The sequence below is a fragment of the Mauremys reevesii genome, linkage group 21 (genome assembly GCF_016161935.1).
Source record: "Mauremys reevesii isolate NIE-2019 linkage group 21, ASM1616193v1, whole genome shotgun sequence".
Classification (NCBI taxonomy): Eukaryota; Metazoa; Chordata; order Testudines; family Geoemydidae; genus Mauremys; species Mauremys reevesii.
In genome coordinates this window covers 3,489,052-3,510,194 of record NC_052643.1, presented here as the reverse complement: position 1 = coordinate 3,510,194, position 21,143 = coordinate 3,489,052, and the positions used below count along the sequence as shown (strand labels likewise).

The 21,143-nt window shown below is 57.4% G+C and overlaps 1 protein-coding gene across 1 annotated transcript in view; it reads left to right on the top strand.

Moving 5' to 3' along the window:
- Nucleotides 1-9,277: 9,277 nt before the first annotated feature.
- EPHA2 (EPH receptor A2) overlaps nt 9,278-21,143 on the top strand; it is a 34,392-nt gene continuing 22,526 nt past the window's right edge. The window contains exons 1-3 of the mRNA XM_039509321.1: nt 9,278-9,478; nt 18,423-18,490; nt 20,273-20,933. Of these exons, the coding sequence (XP_039365255.1) occupies nt 9,394-9,478; nt 18,423-18,490; nt 20,273-20,933 (814 nt within the window). The 5' untranslated portion in view covers nt 9,278-9,393. The remainder of the gene's footprint in view (nt 9,479-18,422; nt 18,491-20,272; nt 20,934-21,143) is intronic.

Here is a 21,143-nt window from a genome sequence, read left to right as displayed (position 1 = left end):
ACCAGCGTCTGTTGGTGGCAGAGACGCACTCTCGAGCTCCGATCCAGCTCTGGCACCGTACTCATCTTTCCACGGAAGTTAGGCCCTAACTAGAAGTTAGGAGCCTACGGGCTGGTCTGCACCGACGTCACTCAGAGCTGTGAAAAATTTTCAACCTTGAGCACTGGGGTTAGGTCGACCTGCCCCCTGGTATGGCTGCGATTGGAAGGAGTCTTCCATCGACTTTGCTACGCCTCTCGGAGAGACGGACTAACCACACTGTCGGAAAAACCCCGTCCGGCGACGTAGGACGTGTCCACACAACAGGGCTGCGGCCGCACAGCTGCTGTACCGTAGTGTAGACAGACCCGAGAGGGCTTTGCGGCTTGACGCATTGACGCATTGAACTGGCCTCTTGCTTGCGACCGATAGTCCTAGTAGATCAGTCTGGAGCGTGGCTGTGGGGAGAAAGGGGGCAGCCAATGCCGCTGGAAAACAATGGTTCCTCGCTCCCTGCAACTCTGGCGTGGAAAAGGCTGCCAAGAAGGTGGAAGCCCTTTGACCCCACCCCGGGGTGGATGGGCCTGGGGTGTGAGGCTGCAAAAGGACAGCCAAGGAGTCTGCCGGGCACCAGGAGCTGGATTCTTCTGGGAGGAGCACGAGGCCCTTGTGCAGGAGCGGGGGGAAGGAGAGCAGAGAAGAGCCAATCGGGAGGCTCTGGAAGTCAGCCCCTGAGGAGTGACAGCTGGCTGGACCTATCCCGGGTCTCTCTAGAGAGCGAGAGAGGTTCAAAAGTCCCCATGTGGCTCCGCAGCCTTCGGGAAATGGCCAGGCTGGGTGGGTCCAGCCTGGGGCGCCTCCCGCAGCCATGCACAATTCCCCATCAATTCACAGCCAGGGCAGACCCGGCTCGCTGAGCCTGCCCAGCCAGGGCAGCAAGGAGCCGGAGCCCGGGCCTGGCTACCAGAGCCAGCGGGGCAGAGAGCAGAGCTCAGCCGGCTGGAGAGAGCCTGGGATCCCTTCTCAGGGGACGCCCGGCTACGACAACTGGAGTGTGGCAAAACACCATTCGGCCGCTCGGATTGTAGCCGCTCTCCTCCCGATGAAGAGTTGCCTCCGCCCCTGAACCTAGAGTCTGCCAGGGCCTTGTCTCTTCCCATACGAACGGCGAACCCCGGGGCTGCCTTCAGCTGCCCCGTAGGCAGCACATCGGCCATCCTGGGCCTCGCTGTGTTGCAGGAGGAGCCAAACACCTTCCGAAGCCAGTGGCCTCCTTCGTGGGCTGCCTTTACCAGCCCAGTCCATGCCGGCTGCTTCCCCAGCCAGAGCACCTTGTAACAACAACGGCTCCGCTCTGGAGTTCCCACGCTCCGGTCCAAGGCTGGTAAAGTTGGGTGAAGATCCTGGTGCGTGTGGGGGTGATTCTTTGCTCTCTCCCTGCTCTGATCCCCGGTCTCCGGGGGTCCCCAAAGCCCGGAGGGGAAGCTTTCCCCTGGTAGTAACACACTGAGATGTTCTTTCAGGGGATCAGGGAGTAAGTGTGAAAAATCAGGACCGGGGGGTGAGGGGTAATAGGAAAAAAAAGCCCCATATAAAAAAAGCCCCAAATATTGGGACTGTCCCTATAAAATCGAGACATCTGGTCCCCCTAAGCTAGACAGGCCAGTGACCAATATATGCTAAGGAACATGTGTGCCCCGAGACCCAGTAATGGACAACATGGGACCCAGTGGGCTTCTCTGTCTGTCTCGTGTGGCTCTGAGGAGATGGAGGCCCCATAGAGGGTGATTAAAAATGGTGCTGGCGAAGCACTGGGGCGCCATGGTAACGGTGATGGGGGGCGCTGTGCTAGGAGGGGGGAGATGGCCTCAGGAGCCCGCTGGGCCTTTCCCATCTCCAATGGCTCTGCTCCCATGTGGGGTCCTTCCCCAGCATCGCCCAGCAGCTGGTGGCCCCTCCCCTGCTTTGCTGGATGGGAGCAAGGAGGGGCCTTACCCTGCCTCAGGACACGGTGAAGCAAAGACCCTGGAGCTAAAGGAGGAAACCATCATCCTGCACTGTCAGAGGAAGTCTGGCCTAATGGGCCGGGCACCTGCCTGGGGCTTAGCCAGCCTGGGAGCTATGCCCTGCTCTGCCACAGGCTCCCTGCGTGACCTAGGGCGTGTCCCTTAAGAAGAGATTCCGCATGGTCGGGGGGCTGTGGGGCCCAGGACTGGAGCGGTCCAGACAGCTCCTCCTGAGACGGGACTAATCCACCATAGCGCAGCCAAAGCAAAGGACTCGCAGCCACTCTTGGCCCATCCCTCCCGGCCCTGCTCCACCGCTCACGGAAATCAGGGGGAAAAGCTCCCGCTGATCCCCTGGGCGTTGAGTCAGGCCCTCAGAGCAGGAAGGGCTCTCTCCCCTCGCCCCGACCCCACTCGTGTACCCAGACCTGGCTTTGGAAACCGGCCAGTTAGATTTGCCTGGCGACCAGCTCTCCAGGCTCCTCAAGGGACCTTGTTCTGGGGCTGGGAGCAAGGGGAGGGGGCCGGGATGAAAGGTTAACAAGCCGTTTAATTGCTGATTGCTGTGAAATGGATTGACACAGGCCTCTAACGGCTTCCTATCTCCTGATGGGCCGGCTATCTCCAGCTGTGCTGCTTGCTGGCCTCCAAGCAGGGCAGGGGAGCAAAGAGCCGTGTTATCTCTGGTATTTGCATTCCTGGCTGTGAACTGCTGCACTCCACACCCCTACCTGTAGCTTTCCATTCCCCTCTGGACCTTGCAGCCTGCAGCCCTTCAGTGAGGAGCAGGCTGGGAGCCAGAGCCCCCGGTTATTTCATTTGGCCTTCTTTCACGCTGGCCAAAGGTGCTGGTGTGAGCGGGAAGGCCGGACATCTCACAGCCCCGGAGCATGGAGTTGTCCGTCTGTCTACAGACCAGGCACCGAATTCCCCCTGGATTAGTGATTTTGGGTGCCCCACCTGGATTTTCAGAGGTCAGGTGCTGAAGATCAAGTGCTTTTAAGGTGTCTCAAGTTGCCCCCCAAGCAGAGGCCCCCAAAATCAATAGTCACTGTGGAAAACTGAGCCCACTTAAACTCCTATTTCCGTCTCCTCGTCTGTCCAGCCCTAAGCGTCTCGGCTGAAACTGCCAGCGCAGGGGCCAGTGAGCACCAAGAGCGCAGGTGGGTTTGGATTCCCACTGGGAAACACGCTGAGTCCCAGCCAGCTCATTTCACAGAGGCTGGTGAATAGCTTAGTAGATGGGCACAGCCCCCACCCGGTCCTGAGCTTGCAGGCATGCGGACCAGCGAGCTGCAGGGGAACCCTGCTGCATCTCATTGCCAATTCTCTGAGCCACCCGGCGCCTCTTGGGAAGATGGGTCCAAGCCCTAAATATTTCTGGAGTCCTTGTGGCACCTCTCAGAGGCGAACACATTTATCTGAGCATAAGCTTTCCTGCTCCAATAGATTTGTTAGTCTCTAAGGTGCCACAAGGACTCCTGTGCTTTTTGCGGATACAGACTAACACGGCTGCTGCTCTGAAACCTAAATATTTCTGCGCTTCTTTGGCTCCATTGAAGCCTCATTTCCTTTGCGCTGAGCCCGGTTAATGTGCAGCTTTTGGAAGAAGAGCCGCAGATGATAATGAAAGGAGCTAACTGGCAGCTTTATGGTTTAGTCTTTTAAGACTTTTTCTCTGGGGGCTGGGTCCTTCGCTGTCTCCAGTGGGTTTCTTGGCTCTTGACCAGACATCAGCCGTCTTTTTGCTCATGGCTTCTAGCTCAGGGCACACGGTTCTGGCCCAGCTGTGGGAGAAATAGCGATGGGGAGCAAGATTAAGACGAGGGCTGGATAAACGACGGCAATCAGTTCCTGGCTGCTCTGGGGTAAACTGGGGGAAGGGATTATGGTTTGACCATTGGCCTGCCAAACCCAGGGGTGTGAGTTCAATCCTTGAGGGGGCCACTTAGGGATCTGGGGCAAAAATCTGTCTGGGGATTGGTCTTGCTTTGAGCAGGGGGTTGGACTAGATACCTCCTGAGGTCCCTTCCATCCCTGACATTCTATGATGAGAATGAATGAATTGTCTTGACAGAGATTTGGGGAAACCAGGAGCCCTCAGGGCACTTTACGGAAGGGAGGAGAACTTTCCTGTGGAAGCCTGACAGAACCTACCTCAGCCCCACACTTGCAGCCTTGGTGGCACCTGCCTCGCCCTGGCAGATGAAAGTTGTCCCACATGATGTGCTTTGGCTCAGCCAGATGGGGCGCTGCTGAGTGAGTGACAGGAGGGATTCGGTTTCCCATCTCAGGGAGCCATGGAGACAGAGACCTGACCCCAGTTTCTGTTGGGAGCAGTGCAGAAGTGAGCTGCTGGGCTGAAGAGTCAAGCCCTACCTTGCCCCCCACCATCAGCACATCCTGCTGTTCCACCCTAGGTCCAGTGCAGAAGCACAGGGTTTGCTGTCCTGCCCGAGAAGCTCACAGATGTTGCCACCTCCCAGCTGTGTTGATCTGGATGGAGAGGTGGGGTCTCCTTTGATGATAGGCCTGAGGGTGATGCTTTCACCCCTGCCCTTGTGCTGAACTCCCCCCAGGATCCCCTGTGGGCCCTGGGCTTTCCCACACACCAGGTTTCCTACAGGCTCCCAGCCTGGCACCAGAGTCCTTGGGAAAACTGATTGGGAAAGGGCTGGAAAAATTGTCTGGTTGCTAGAAGGATGAAAGGGGAAGGGGAGGGAGAATGGGCTCGTCAGTGCCCCGAGATAAGTTGCCACTTAGCAGGGCCACGAGTCCATGGCGTGTGTTTACCCACCGGCCTCTCAGGGTGTGAAAGGCTGGAGAGGGCGTCCCCATGAATGGCCCCTTGTGTGCAGCGATAACCCCGGTGAAAAGGGGCTGTTTCCAGGGCCCCCAGGGCTCGGCCCCTCCCTGCGTCCAGGGCTTGGAAAACACACTCCAAAGCTGCCAGGTGGGTGCCAAGTACCTGCCTGGCCACGCCCCTCTGTGGCCATGGCCCCTGCCATTGAGAGGAAATGGAGCCACACAATTGGATACTGTCTCAGCTGTAACACTGTCAATCAATCTTTTGCTGAATGAATAAAATGTAACCGACTCAGTGGCCCTGGTCCTGTTTAACTCTTTCCTCCCTGCACTCTACTGTCTTTTTACAGTGAAAGCTGTCACATGAACTCAGGAGCTGGGGTTTTAAGGAACGCACCAAATACTGCAAGACTAAATCATTGGCACGGGCAACCCTGGCATAGGTCCAGAGCCCAGGGTGGGAATCGCACAGGGAGCAGCAGGTCAAGCTCAAAGGCCTCGGCAGAGCCGTAAGGACCTGGGAAGGCACCGGGTGGGAAGGCAGGACCGGACCATCAGGGGATGTTGCAGAGAAGCACTGAGGTGCGGCAGATAAGCTGTTGGAGCCAGCAAAGTGGAGGACGCTGCCGGTCAGAAATAGAGAGAGGCATTGGCAGGGCTAGGACGAGGCAGGCTCGACTAGCCGGGCACTGGCAGGGCAATGGCAGAGGTGTGGGGGAGAAGCTCCCATGGCACCTGGCTCTAACTTGGTCCCTTCCTCACTTAGCTGGGCAAGAGAAATGAACCCTGGAATTCCAAACCAAAAATAGCACGAGACCCGGCAAACAGCCGAGGAGCCTCTGGCACCGAACCCGGAGAGCAAGGTGTGGCTGGCAAACCCCAGGCAGGCGGGAGGTACATACACTGGCTGGCTAATGGGTAGGATTTTTCAGGAATCAACTTCAAAGGCTACCGAGAAATGTGACCGATCCAGGCAGGACGTCACCCTGAAAGCAACCGGAGCTGGCAGCAGATTGCATGAGGGGAGAGAAAGAACAGCACTCAATTACCACACGGGGACTTTCTGCACAGGGACTTCAAATGCAGCTCACAGGACAATGAGCTGCTGCACCCACTGAGATGTCAGCAGAGCCAGCCGGGCCCGCTGGTTACACCCCATCCCAGCACTAGCGGGGGAGCAAGGGAGTCATGCTCCATCTGGGCCCGATAACCCTGGAGCCAGGGATACCGCAGGTACTATCCTGGTGTCTTACCATCCTACTCATCCGGCAGAGGATCTCTTGCCCTGCAGGGTGAATTCCATTGAATGACACCGAGGTCCTGTAAAAAATGGCACTCCCTCCCTCGAGGACGGGGAGCTTCCTGAACCCCAGGACTGTTGCAGCTCGGCAAGCTGCCCCACAACCCTGGGACTGCACCTCAGCGCTGTTCGGCAGCCCCTCTATGATTCCAGTCCTGGGGTCCCCACACACATCTCTGCTGGTGCCCCTCAATCCTGACCTCCAGCCCCTGCTAGTCCAGTCCTGAGTTTCCTCCTCCCAAGAGCTGTCAGCACACCTCAGTCCTGATCTGAATCACACTCTACAAGTCTAGTTCCTGAACCTCATTGATCCTCGCTTAGCACTTTGCAGGGACAAGTCTGGTCCCCACTGAAGTCCATGGAGCAGCAGCTCATGTCTAACCAAGGGCAGAATTCAACCCACACAGTGCATAGTTTTGTACCAAATCCGCGCTGCTCTATGTCAGCTTTGGAAAGGAGATAAGAGAGGACACAACATTTTTTCCCCTGCACATTGTTGCTGAAAAAATGTTGCAATTTCATGTTAGACAATTACGTGATGCAAGATGAAACCGCCTGGTTCCCATTGAAAACATGGGACATCTGAACCTCCCCACGGTCCTGACATTTTTGAGCCATTTGTGGGTATTGCTTGAAAACAGGATCGGTTCAGAATGCAGGGCAGCCTCATTCCTCAGCACAGCCCCCCACTCCCGGCTACATTTCAAAATTTTTCTTGTCAGATTGAACCCTTGGGGCGATCCCTCAAATGAAACATGAAAGCCTTGATTTCCCCCCGGGATTTTACATGTTATTCCAGCTAGATCCTCGCCCTCAAATTCTTACTAGGATATTGCATCTAGGGCCCTCAGACAGGGCTCAAGGCCCAGTTGTGCTACCAATAACACAAAGACGGTCCCTGCCCTGGAGAGCTCGCAGTGCAGGAACGAGACAAAGCAGAAATGGTGGGAGGACAAGGTAACAGCAGGGAACGGGGTGAGTCCTGGTGGTCTCTGCAGTCACAGGTTAATTTCCAGGTCTGGAAGTCAGGTCCTTCAGTGATTGATTTGGCTACCCATGCATTGAACTCTGTGGAAGCCAGATGGGCCCCAATCCTGGTGCTTGTTGCATGCAGGCTGCCACACTCAGCCTCTTGGGATGTCAGTAGGAAGGCAGCAAGCAATGGGTTCAGGGCCTTCCCTGCAGGAACCAAGCTGGCAGGATCAGGCCCAGCCATAATATGTTTTCCACTTGAATAAACCCCACTGGGCTGACGGTCCCTGCAGCAGCCAGGAGCTCAAGGCAGACACTCGGAGGCTTGGCTAGCCCGTGATAAGGGATCATGGGATGTTATCATAATTCACGCCTCCCGGAAAGGTGTTGCCATCACATTACACTTCCCAATACACTAAACAGGAGGTTAAGGCTGGAGTTTTATGAGCGCTTTGTCGGCTCGGAATGGCATTCAGCACCTCGGGCCCTTCCTTGGACTTTATGGGAGAGCGCCTTCTTCATTAGGGTTTATGGTGGCAGCATAAATACCACCTTCGATTATTTTTATAAGGCTTGCCTATAATCTTCCCTTTGTAAAGGCTGTTCAGAAGGGGCCCCTGGGGGCTGTTCTCAGCTGGTCAGAGTGCAGGACTGGGGGCTACATCGGCTCGATAGAAAATCCCAAATACATACAGTAGTAGGGAATGATCCTGCAGTACCGGGTGTTGATAGGATAGGTCCTAGCGTGAGGGAACAGAGTCTGATCTCACTTCACCTGCAGGTCCCAGTGCTCGAGAACATGGCCAAGCATGTGAACAGCCCCCTGGATCTTTGCACAACTAATTCCGGGCTTAAAGCTGACAACAGGACTAACTCCGCTGTAGCCAGCACCTTGTGTGAAGCCAGCCAAAGAGGGAGCCCCGGCAGGCCCTATGTGACATGTCTTGAGTAGCTCAGTGGTTTGAGCATTGGCCTGCTAAACCCAGGGTTATGAGTTCAATCCTTGAGGGGGCCATTTAAGGATCTGGGGCAAAAATCTGTCTGGGGATTGGCCCTGCTTTGAGATACCTCCTGAGGTCCCTTCCAACCCTGATATTCTATGATTCCTCAGCCATCACATTGGTGGAGTCACACCAGTGTCTGTGGAACCACTGGCATCAAGTGCAGAATCAATCACACAAAAATTAGCCTCTCCAGAGAAGTCAGGGCCTGCTTGCCCTCTGGCTTTACTCCAGCGTTGCTTCACTGCCTGCCGTGGAGTGACTCCTCCCGGATTACTGGGGTGAGATGCCGATGACTGGGTCAAACAGAATTTCAGTGGAATTTTCAGGATGCTTTGGAGGGCTCGCATGACACATGGTGTTCAGAGAGCGGCACGTGGAGTGATCTCTCTAAAGCGCTTGGGGCCAGCGTTTCGAGTGCTCTGCACCCAGAACGGGAGCTGGATTTTAAAAACCGCTCTGCCCCCAGCGTGCTGAGCGCGTCTACAGATTGGGCTCTGACTCTCAGTACCGGAGCGGGCAGTTTTGGAAATCCAGGCCTTAGTGCAAGTTCTACCGCAGGCATTAAAAAAAAAATCTAACCCTGCTGAGGACATTAAAAAAATAAAAATTTCTGAGCAGGTGAAAAGAAAGTCAGTATCTCAGTGTATCAGTGTGAATTACTTCGAGGGAGTGTGGAACGTTTGCTGAAGGATTAGGATATTAGAAGGACATTTCCTGCTAATTATTTGTCTCCTTTGAACTAAACTCTGAGTGTATGTGTGTGTGTATGTGTGTGTGGTGTGTGTGTGGGGGAGGGTCCGGCGCTAGTGGGAGGACAGGGAGGATATTTCTGTGTGTGTACCAGGAGTCCAGCTGCAAATGGGTGCGAGATCTCTTAAATACATTCGACTTTAACACCCAAATGTGTCCTTGTCCCTAAGCAGGAGGCGGGACGGGCAGTGTTTCTCATCTTGCTCTGTTCCCAAGGATTTACCATATGCCCCTGCGTGAAGCTTTGCTGCCCGGTAGGAGGATCCCGGCCCCCGCCCCCCAATGGGGTGAACAGGATGGCACCGGGATGAGAGATGATAAAAGATCAAAGCGCCTGAGTCACACGTGCTGGGGCAGCTTTGCCGCGCATGCTGGTGCGCTGTCTCTTTAAGGCATTCCTCAGGGCGTGGCCTGGGTGACATCAGCTCGGGGCATGAATGAACAGGACTGAAGTTTCCCACAAACTCCCAGTAAGTTGTTCATGGCAGGAGGGCGCAGATAAGGCACCAGCGGGAGCAGCCGCCGCCGCCGGGACTCGGATCGTTTCAGCCTCTCCGGGGGGCCCCGGGCCAGAACCATGGAAAGCGGCTGGGCCCAGGCGCCCCTTTACTTCGCCCTCCTGCTGCTCCCCGGCGCCCTGCTCAGCTCCCGGGCCAAAGAAGGTAAAAACCAGGCTTTGCCCGGGGGGGTCAAGCCTGGCTCTGCCAGATGCAATTGACGTGCGGGGTCCCCCCCTCCGGGCGGCCCCTGGGAACGCGGCGCCCCTTTCTGGGAGCGGGGAGCGGGGAGGAGTGAGGGTCTTTCCCTGTCTTTACTTCGGGCTGCTCCGCTGCCGATCTCCTCGCGTGGGGCCCGCGACACGTGCGTGTGGGGGGGAGAGGGGCTGAGAACCGAGGCGAGGGGGCTGTGGCCCCGGGGGTGAGTGGGGGGCAGGAGCTGGCTTGGCCGGAGCGGAATCCAGAGGGGCCCGAAAGAACAACGCGCCGCGGAGAAGATTTGCAGGGCAAAGTCCCGCCGGCACCTCGCTGGCTCACAGACAGGTTGGTTTAGCGGCGCGTGGGATTTGCTGGGGTTGGGTGTGACTCCGGATCGAGAGGCGCACTCGGACCCGGCGCGGACCTTGGCCGATTGGCTACGAGCGGCGATTACCGAGGAGGCACATTTCGGCCAGCGGGGTCTGGGAAGCGTCACGCGTGGGGGGTTTGTTCACTGGAGGAACCTGCTGCCGGGCGTAGGTGGGAGAAAATCGTCCCGGGTGAATAGATTTTCCCCGGCTTCAAATACCCGGGAGAAGGCGAGGGGCCCCTTCTGCCTGCTCCAAGGCTTTGGAAGCCGCCTGGCCCCCGGGAGAAGTCGCTATTGCCCCACGTCGGCCCAGGGTGGCTGATTCAGGGCGATGTCACGCTTGGCCTGGAAGTGCGAGTAGTGACACCCCGGTTACACAACCGCCTGGCTCGCCCCGACTGGGACAGGGCCCCACAGGCCCATGGCAGGGCCAGGTAGGAGGGGAGGGGGTGACTCACTGGGGAGATGTTGGTTGCATGGTGTGAACCATTAAAGGGCGTGTGTGTGGGGGGTTGTTTTCCTCATTTTGTCCAGGAGATTCCTTCTTTACATGCAGTTCTGCCCATTGTTAATTGAGAGACATTATTGAGGTGTTGCCTGAATGCTGCTTTTGTGAAAATGTAAATTGCAGGAGTGGTCTTTCTCCTGACTTAGAAACCCCCCAAGCCACACCCCTGAGATATCAGAGAGGGGGCCGGATTCTGCTTTCAGTGGCACCAGAATAAATCTGAATTTACCGCTGCTGATTTCTGGTAAAGCTGCTCCAGATTGACTCTGGCCTTTAGCATTCTGAAGACAGAATTGTTAAATTCAATTGGGGGGGCGGGGGGAGCAGAGGAAAATGGGTCCCAAATTCCAAACCGTACTTTTACCATGTCATGCTTCCAGCCAGGCGGGGCCGAGGTCCGACTCAAAGCTTTTCCAGAGTTTGGATCTAGGCTTTTGGGTTCGGGCCCATGTCTGAAACATTCCCAGCGTTCTAGGATTTCACCTAAACTCCTGGGGATTGCTGCCCTAGGAGAAAAATCAAAGCAGGTTGAAGCAGAATTCCTGCCTGGAATAGTTAGGACAATATTAAGAGTTGTTTAAAAATCAAATAAACTTTCCCCATCCTTCACTCACCCCTTCGTGGTGAGTGATTACAATGACCAGGACAAGGGTGCTTCTGGGGGTTGTCTTCTTTCTGTGTCCTGACTGAGCAGACGCACCTTTATGCTGGTATAACTGTGCATCCATATACAGCTTTAACAAGATCTGTTTCTAAACTGATATAGTCCTCAGATTGCTACCAAAAACCGGTGTGCAGACAAGCTCGCAGGGGTCAGTAACTGATCTGCACAGTGGTCAGACTCCCACTGGCTTCGAGCCGTGGCTTAGGTCCAGAGAGCAACTCAGGCGTGCTGCTTGGAGGCCCCCGGGATGGCTCCCAAATTTTGATGGGCTCCAGATTCAGCTCAGAACTTTCCCAAAGCGTGGGGCTGTGCCGACCTGGCGTCTGAGTCCTCTCCCTTATAGAGCTCTGGGGCTATTTGCAAAATTCCCACCTAGAGCTGAATGTTGGGACGGAGGATGTTTGTCTGGACCTGTCTTTCATTCAAAGAAGCCATTAGAAAAGACATTAGATCTAACTCTGAAATTTTGTGTGTGTGTATCTTAAAAAAAAAAAAGTATTGTAAAGCCATCCAAACTCTAGGTGCTGGCACAAGATACCAGGGTGGTTTTGGTCCGATGGATTTCTTTTAAAAAACCAAGCCGAATGTGGCTTAGGCAAGGAGGAATTTGGAATAATACGCACACTTGGGCAGATGGGCTGTAATTGCTCAGAACGAAGCATAAGAATCTATTGCGTAAATAGTGATTTAAGGCACCCCCTCCCCCCCCAAAAAACCCCAATAATTTAACAGCAGCTGCTAATTTGGGGTGCTTGGATTTTTAAGTGCTCAGCACAGGAGCGCGTTTTGTGGGTGCCCGAGATTTGATATTGCTGCCTCTCAGGTTGGCCGCCCGCAACTAGCAGCCACGCTTGGCTATTAGACCATCCGTAAAACCAGGCATCGCTACCACAGCTTCCCCGGGCAGCTTGATTAGCTCCCTCGAGAAGGAGCCGCTGGAAGGTTGTGGCAGTTTTTCAGATTAACGTTTGCCTTTGTTGTTTTCCAAGTGCCAAAAGTAATTGGTGTCTAATGTGGACTAATCGCTTGCCAAATTGCAGTTTCCAATTAACGTTGCTGTGGAATGAGAAGAGGGCTCGTTACTTGGTGAACTCCCCAGGTCTATTTTTATGCTTTTTATGCTGCAATAGACCAGCAAAATCAGCTGCTTTAAAAAAACGTGCTTTACATCAGTCCTCGGGCTATAACCTTCGAAGTATATTCAAGGGTGAAATTCTCCCTTCCGAGCTGCATGACCGATCTTGACATTACTATTCTGTTACCCTGAAGAGTAACAATTCTGCATTAGGGAAGAAACCTGGATATGTAGGGAGCGCAAAACATGCTAGTCCACAGCTAGTCCACAGCTGAGGGGCCAGTGGAGATCTTTGCCGTTAGTCCAGAGCCCTGTTATTACAGTTAAGATGCTCTGAGGGTCTGAATGCGGATCTACAAAACTGGAGATCTAATCCCTGCTCTGACAACCGGCTCCCTCTCGAGGACGCCCTGCTTGGGCTAGAATAGGCTAGGTAATTCTCCACCAAAGATAGAAGCCATAGTGTAGACAGGTCTCAGGTGTTCTCGGTGGGGCAACGCATGCAGGGGCGGGTCCCATTTTATCGGCCTTTGTGGCCTTGAGCAAATCGCTTCACTTCTCAAATAAGATTTTTCCTTTGTTGATTTAATGTTTGTAGCAGCCAGTTCAAACAGATTAAACAGGGCACTGAAAAGGGAAGAGAGAAAAGGATTAAAATGGGGTGGGGACAAGGGGGGTGGGGGGAAATCTGTTCCAGCCTGGGAAAGCTTTGCCTGCATGACAGCACAAGCAGAGAGACAGACAGACAGTGATTGGGGTCCCCCCCCCGCTTGTGTCAAACAGTTAAATAAAACCTCGGAGCTGGGGCTGCTTTGGTGACCAGGCTCTGAGATATTTGTATTATTCACATCGCCTTCCGAATAGGTTGGAGGGGGAGACAGTTAAAGTTACACACTCGTGGCAAACGCGGGAGCTTTGCTCACTGAGGCCCCGATCCGGCACAGCCCTTAAGCACATACTGAAGTCCTGGAAAGCACTAAGCGCAGATCCTCGAAGGGAATCAGGGCCTCAATGCCCCCAAAGTCAAATGGGATTTAAACTGGGCCTGAAACTGGCACTTGCAAAGGCTGCGGCTGTGTGAGTCAAGAGATCCGGGTTCCAGGCTCTGCCACAGATTCACTGTGCAGCGTCACTGCCTCGCTCTGTGCCTCAGTTTCCCCAGCGGAGGCGTGGGGGAGCGATCAGCCCTGTCAGCTGCAACCGGGGTGATAATTCTGGGAGATTCAGATGAATCTTTGCAAAGCGCCGGAGGGCGGGGGGCAGGGGAGATTCATGGGTGAAGAAAGCAGAGGAAGCAGCACCACAGGCGCCCTGGAATGACGGGGATGGAAAGCAGCTGAGCCCACCTTTGCGTATAAATAAGCCCGTTGCATTAGCTGGGCAATGGCAGAGACCGGTCGCCGCTGGCAGTCGGCCTGTAGCCACGAGAGAGGAAATGCAGGGCCTGGGTGAGATCCCTGGTGAGGTGTCGACTCCCTGCACAGCCCGGTTTCTGAGCTCCGGGCTGGGGGTTCCTGCCGAGGGCCTTGCTGGTGACTTGCCAGGAGCCTGTGCACCACACCTGGTTTGCCTGCGGATTGCAGCCACCCTCGTCTTTAATATGGAGGCGCGGCTGGTGGAGGCGCAGGTCCCAGCACGCGATGTAGCAATGCTGAGTGGGTCGGGCTGGGAAACAGGAGGCTAGGATGGGTCGCCGCCATGTGCTGCAAGGGGAGGGTGGTAGGAGCCTTGTTGGGTTAAGCGATAGCCAGGAGTGCAGATTGGGACGTCGGGAGACGCTGGGTGGTGCCGTTAGGCGTCACAGGCTGGGTTAATTAGTGTGGGGGTCAGAGGGAACCCCAGTGTCTGTCTGTAGCTGGCAGCCTCAAGGATGAATCCTCTTTGCGTTTATCACGGGCCCTCCTGTGCCTGGGCTGCTAAATTCTCCTCCCAACAGCCGCCCGGCTCAGGGGCGTAGCTCACGAGACCCGCCCCGTCCCAGGCGCACGGGAGCTCGGAGAAAGCCCCTGTATAAGACCAGTCATCAGCGTGGCTTTAACTCCTTGGCTGGTCTTTCAAAACCTGCTGTGACTTGCCAGGTGCAACCTGCGCATGGAGCAGGAGGGAGCGCCCTCTCCCTGCGTGGGCCAGGGGCTTGCCCCTGCTGCAAGCCAGTATGCAGGGGGGTGGGACTGATGCTCGGGCTGAGAACTCCCAAACTCGGCTCGCTGCCGCTGTGCAAGATCTCGGCTGTGCTTTGCCTCACTGCCACAGGGGAGGAGGGGGTTTGGGGGTGCAGGAGAACTGGGAAGAGACCTCGTGTGTTCGGATTGGGCCCGCAGCACTGGTCTCCCTGCACAGAGAGGGGATGCTGGCACCTGGATCAAAGAGATGGGGGGCGGGAGCCTGAGGAGCTAGGCTGCCCCAAGTTAGCCGGATGGGCCTGAACCCCACCCCCAAGCTCCCTGCTGGGGCTCTTCTTAGCCAGGGGTTCATTCCCCCCCCCCCCGCCCCGGATTAAAGGCATTTCCAGCCCTAGAACTGGTTTGGGCCCAAAGGCAGGTAGTAAAAGATGGATCCACAGAACCAAAGGGGCTTCGCTGCCCAGCCTGCTTCCCAGAGCCAGTCTGCCCCATGGATCCACCCTGCACTTGCCCCGATCCAGGAACCCGCCCTTAGCTGCACCACCGCAGGCAGCGCAGAGGGGCGCTCGGCTGGGGATAAGGCAAAATGGGGTCTGGAGCCACTTTCGGCAACTGCCCTGGGTGGGAGTCGAAATGCAGGGGCTCATCGGAAAAGCGGGGCCCAACTGGGTCATGTGGGGGTGTGTGTGCAATGGGGCTTAGGGACCCTCTGGGGTGCAGGGCGTGGTCCTCCTGCAGTGCAGCCCCACCCAGGCACCATCCGGTCAGCGCTGAGAAAATGCAGCCACCAGCCTCGCCGCCCGGGTCAGCTGCCTCAGGCTGCAGGGCTCTAAACCTGCAGTGTAGACGCTCTGGCTCGGCCTGGTGCCTGGCCTCAGAGACCCTCGAGCCTGGGCGTCTACATGGCAATTGTACAGCCTGAGTCAGCTCAGCCGGGCCCCGTAGCCCTTCCCCGAGGGGTGGCGGCAGGGAGCACCCCCATGCAGCAGGCAGAGCCCAGCTCTCTCCTCCCCAGAAGCCGGCTGGTGGGTAGCAGGAACTGCAGGTCCTTTGGGAGGAGCAGAGGCCCTGCTGTTTCTCATGCCCACCTGGTGGGGCTGGCGGGGGGTGTGTGTGTGTGTGTGTGTGTGTGTGTTTCTTTTAGGGAAGCTGGAGGGCTGGAGCAGGGGGATCTGGCCAGTGCTGGTTTTTAGAGGGAGGGAGGGTGTGGAGCCAGCTCTGCTGCCCTGGGAGAATCACCATGAAGAGATTTCCCCACCCCGCGCCCGAGCAATGAGTTAGAACAGAGCGGGGTGAGCCTGGGGACTGCAGCCCGTCCCACGCAGCCCGGGGCCCCTCGGTGTTCCTCCCCCCGACTCCATCCAGGCCGCCCCTGCCTCGCACAGATCCGAGGGCGGAGAGTTGGGCCCCTTCCCCAGCCTGAACCCTGGGCTCCGTAACAGCCCGAGCCAGGAGCCCATAGGGTCCGTGTGCCTCTGGCCTGGCCGATGCCCTCCACCACTCGTCCAGAGATCCCTGACGCTAACACATTCCTGGCTGGCTGATTCACCGGGGCTTGGCAGGGCCCTGATGGGCTGGGTAATTGCTTCCGCTCAGGCCTGGGCCCTTTGATTTCGCTGCCTCTGTCATGCGGCTCGGGGTTATTTGTTTTTCTTTCCTTCTTTCCTTCCTCTTTTCAAACCCATCTGATCCCTTGGCAGGTCCCAGCCTCCGCCCCTGTGCTGATGGGGACAGGAGGCTCCGGCCCCGGCATGTCTGAGCATGTCTTATGAGGGTTTGGCTGGCTGAGGACAGGGGCTTGCCATGGCAGATCCGATCACTGGCCAGTCAAGGCCAACGGTGGCCAGTGCCGGAGGGTCCCTGTGTGTTATGTGCCTATGCAATGGTACAAGGCTCCGACTGGTGGGACTAGGGGTGTGTTTCTTTCCTGACCCTTGTGCCATGATCTGCCTTGTTGTCATTACCTTCGCTTTGCACGGCTCCAGTTTTCGCTTGTGGTTGCAAAATAGACTCATCCTCTCAAAGACTCCCAACCGCAATGTTTGCCTCGATGAGGAAAGATGGCCTTGTGGTGAAAGCCCTGGGCTGAGACTCAGGAGGGCTGGCTTCTGGCCCCAGCTTTTCCACAGGCTCCCTGGGTGATCTTAGGAAAGTCGCTTACTCCTTCTGAGCCTCAGTTTCCCCACTTTAGAATGAGGCTAATCACACCCCCCTAATCCCACTCAGAGGGTTATGGGGGTAAATCTATTGGTAATGAATTAGGAGATACTTGGAGTGATGAGGCTGCGGAAATGCTTAGAAATCCTGCAGCGGTGAGTTACACAGGTTGGCAGTCTGGTGTGTGAAGACGGGAGGGTCTTATGGTTACAGCAATGGTTTTTGGGAGCCAGAGCTAGGAAAATGAGGGTTAGCCGCTCCCCACACCAGCCCTCTTCCAGGCACAGATATCACCAAGCAAGGCCTAGCTCCTGGGACTGATTCTGCTCTCAGTCCCAGCGGTGTAAAGCAGGAAGGCAATGGGGTTACAGCGCTGCAAGTCAGGGAATAAGCGAGAGCAGAAAGAATGGCGTGAGGCTTCCTTCAGCAATCCTAGTCCAGCCCATGTGCTGAGACCCAGAGAATGGAGACAGACACCCCCCCACCCCCAGCCTCCCCACCCCGTTCCAAGCCCCCTTGGAGGCAGAAGGGTTGGTTTGCAAGCTGCAGTGAAATGGTAATGAACGGTTTGCAGCCTTGGCAGCTGCGAGCAGCCGCTGGATCCAAACTGGCGTCTGGAAGAGATTTCGTTCCCCCAGCGCCACGGCTCCTTCTCACACAGTGGAAAAAACTCTGGAGAATGGGAGCGCTAAAGAGGAAAACCCTGGAGGTGACAGGGATCATGCCTGTTTGGGGTGAAGGACCAACAAGTCGGGGGGGGGGGGGTGCAGCAGGAAGGGCTGAATCGGATGCTGCCAGCACAGGAGTTAGCAGAGCAAAGGGGCATCCTGCCTGGTATCCTGTCTCCGAAGCCGCATGCTTCCGAGAAAGGCATCAGACCTGCTACTGCAGTGATAGGGGGAGGAAATTCCTGCCTGACCACTGCTGAGCTGGTGCCCTGAAGCATGAGGGCTGATAACCGCATAATCCTTATCCCAGCTAGCGCAGATTCATCTCTGGCATAATGCCATTGACTTCACTGGGGTTGCGCCAGGGATGATTTGGCCTTATTGTCTGACCCGACCTGGCTTCCTCTTAGACATGAACGGAGCTGGGCCGGCCTGATCTTTGCCGGAACCTCCCTCCTGCACCTTTGGATCCTCTACCCTTTCCTCTCTGGCTGCCGCCCTGTTCCTAAATATAAAGTCTCTAGCTCATTAGTCAGCTGCTCAAATACGGGGAATGAGGGCAAATAAAAAAAGCAGCCTGGAGATAAGCGTGCGATAAGGGCGCTGGTGTCTCCACCCCGATGGTGACTGCCCAGCACCGGGGATATGATGCTGCTGCAGCCCCTGCGGCTTTGGGGACCCGGCACAAAGGGGCAGGGGAGGGTAGAGACCAAGGCCATAGGAAGCGAGTGCCTGCGTTGAGAGGTTACTCCTGGGCAGAGCTGTCCTGCTCCGGCTCTGTGCTGAGCTGCAGGGCCACCCGGATTTCATAAGCCCTGCTCTGGGGAACGGCCACCATCAGCCCCTCGGCCTAGCCAGAGCAGGGAGCCGAGTGCTCATCGGGGCAAGGGCTGAGCCCAGCCATGGGGCTGGGCCCTTTATGGTCCCTTGTGGTGCCCACAGGAGGCGCAAGAGGTTTCTTTAAAAGAAAAGCTGCTGCCTCTGCGCAGCATGGGGCCCGCTGGGGCCTTTGACACCCAGTCTCGGCAGGGGGGCTCTTTGGCCACACAGCGGGGCAGAGCCGGAGCTTCGAGGGGGCGTGGCTGCTGGATCTTTAACAAAGAGGGGTTTTCTCCCCGCTGCACAGCAGGTGTTGGCGTTAAATAGGCGTGAACGAAACCCCGTGCAAAGTGCTATGCCAGTGTGCGAGAGCAGAGGGTTCTGATCTGGGGGGGCTTTTGCCCCTGCGGCTGGGCTTGGTGCATGCGCCAGGCACCTGGTTGTCTGTCAGCGGGATGAGGTGCCTGCCGCCGCGTTGTATATTCCCCCTCCCCGGTCTAACTGTGTTCGTTTGCTCTCCCTTTCAGTCGTCCTGCTGGATTTTGCCAAGGCCCACGGGGAGCTCGGCTGGCTGACCCATCCCTATGGGAAGGGGGTAAGTCTGAATCCCGAGCGCTAGGTGGGAGCTCTCGGGGGGAGGCTCACTCCATAGATCCTCTCCTGATTCACCCTGGGGTTAGCGAGAGGAGAATCCGCTTCCACGCGGGTTGGGAGGCGGAGGACACAGGAGGTGCCCATCCCTGGCTTGCCACAGGGCATCAGCAGAGCTCTGTGGGGAGGCCCCAGGGTGGAATAGCAGGGGCAGGTCTGCAGTGGGGCTGCAGGAGTGAGCAGCACAAGGGGGCCAGCATAGCAGGTCGGTGCTTTGGGGCTGGCCGGAGGGTGGCTGGAGCTCTCAACACACCCTGAACATTCGGTTGTGGGGGAATCTCTTCTCCGGCCCTGCCAGGCTGCCGGGAAACATTGCAGCCCCTGGGGGAGTCGCATGGGGTGGCCAGGGGGCGAGGAGGCCGGGGGGCGAGGAGGCCGGGGGGCTGCCGTGAGGGATCAGATGTCCCTTGTTTGCAGCAGTGCGGAGACCCCCAGGCTGGCTGCCCCTTCCACTTCCTCCCCCTGCCCCAACCCGAGCGGCTGTTTGTTTTGGTCTCTCCTGGCGGGTTTCCTATCTCTTGCCCTCCCGTGGGCCATGTCAGGAGGTTAATTGGCCGGTGTGTTCTGCCCTCCGCTCGCAGGACTGTGCTGACAAGTTAATCCCCTGGGTTTGCTATTTCCAAGGGCCAGGTGGACCCTGGCTGGCTCCAGCTGCAGTCCCAGTCCTGCCTGGCTCTCCCAGATACAGCCTCCGCCCCAGCCATGCTGGCAGCCCGATCTGGCTCCCTGTGGAAAGATACCCACTGACAGGGCCGCCCAGAGGATTCAGGGGGCCTGGGGCAAAGCGGGGGAGCTGCGGTGCTTGTACTCACCCGGCGACGGTCCGGGTCTTCTGCAGCGCGGGGGGGGCCTTCAGTCGCTCCGCATTTTTGGCAGCAGTGAAGGGCCCCCTGCCGCCGAAATGCCGCCAAAGACCCGGAGCAACTGAAGGACCCCCCTGCCGCCAAAGACCCAGACCACCGCCAGGCCAGGGCTCGCGGGGCCCTGCGGGGCCTGGGGCAAATTGCCCCACTTGCCCCCCCCCAGGAGGCCCTGTCCATTGATGTCGAGGAGCACTGTGGGTCAGAGTGTCCTTGGCTGGCCAGGCTTCCCAGGAATGGGATGAGATTTAATTTAATTTCCCGCATGTGGAATAATTTGGAAGCAGGGCCCCGCTGTGGCTGGGCTGAGAACCGGTCGACAGCCCTGGCTGTAGCCGGGAGTGGGCAGCTTGGGCCGAGCTCTGTGTTTGCCCTTCGCAGGCTTGTGCTGGGCACCCAGAATCAGAGGCCCCTTAATAATGTTGGGCCTGAACCGCCACATGCCTCAGTTTCTCCATCTGTAAAACCAAGGTTGGTCTCTTGACCTGACGAGTGCACTGGAGGGTCGAGGGTCAATATCCATCCCTGGACAATGGCAGCGTGTCTGGAGGAGGCCAGGCTATAGGCAGCGGAGGGGGCGGGCGTGGAGCAAGCACGCTGAGTGGTATTGGGATCAAACCGCCCGTGGCTGCCTTCGGTTGCAGGGCGGAGCCGAGGTAGCTGCTGTGTTCGGCAGTTCCCAGCTCCCTGCTTCAGGGCGTGAGCCAACCTCCAGCTGAGGGGGTCAGGAAGAAACATAACCAGGGGCCCTGCAGGGTTTCTTGCACCTTCTGACCATCCGAGAGGGGAGCCAGGCTGGCAGTGCCTAGGCTCCAGCCCCGGCAGCCCATTTTGCTCTCCTTTAACCCCTCGTCTCCCCCGGGCAGTGGGATCTCCTCCAGAACGTCATGAATGAATCCCTCATCTACATCTACTCGGTCTGCAACGTGATGGAAGGCGACCAGGACAACTGGCTGCGGACCAACTGGATCTACCGCAGCGAGGCCGAGCGCATCTTCATCGAGCTGAAGTTCACGGTGCGGGACTGCAACAGCTTCCCGGGCGGGGCCAGCTCCTGCAAGGAGACCTTCAACCTGTACTACGCCGAGTCGGACGTGGACTACGGCACCAACTTCCAGAAGCGCCAGTTCACGAAGATCGACACCATCGCGCCCGACGAGATCACCATGCGCGAAGACTTCACCTCCCGCAACGTCAAGCTCAACGTGGAGGTGCGCACGGTGGGGCCACTGAGCCGCAAGGGCTTCTACCTGGCCTTCCAGGACATCGGGGCCTGCGTGGCCCTGCTCTCCGTCCGCATCTACTACAAGAAGTGCCCCGGCGTGCTGCAGAACATGGCGCTCTTCCCCGAGACCATCGCCGGCGCCGACTCGCAGGCGCTGGCCAAGGTCAGGGGCACCTGCGTGGAGGACGCGGTGGCCAGCGAGGAGCCCAGCATGCATTGCAACTCGGACGGGGAATGGCTGGTGCCCATCGGGCAGTGCCTGTGCCGGGCGGGATACGAGAAGGTGGAGGAGAGCTGCAAAGGTACAGGCGGCCGGACGTGGGTGCGCGTGGGGGGCGGGGAGATCTCGTGTGTACGAGGCTGCTGGGTACTGTGGTATCGCAGGGCCTTGGAGCCTCGTGCCCCGTGTATAGACACTCACCCTCTGCCAGGCCTGGCCTCCAGCACCCTCCGCTCCTGCTCTAAGCTGCCCCGTGCACAGCCCTGCCAGCGGCCCTCAGTCCTGATCCGTA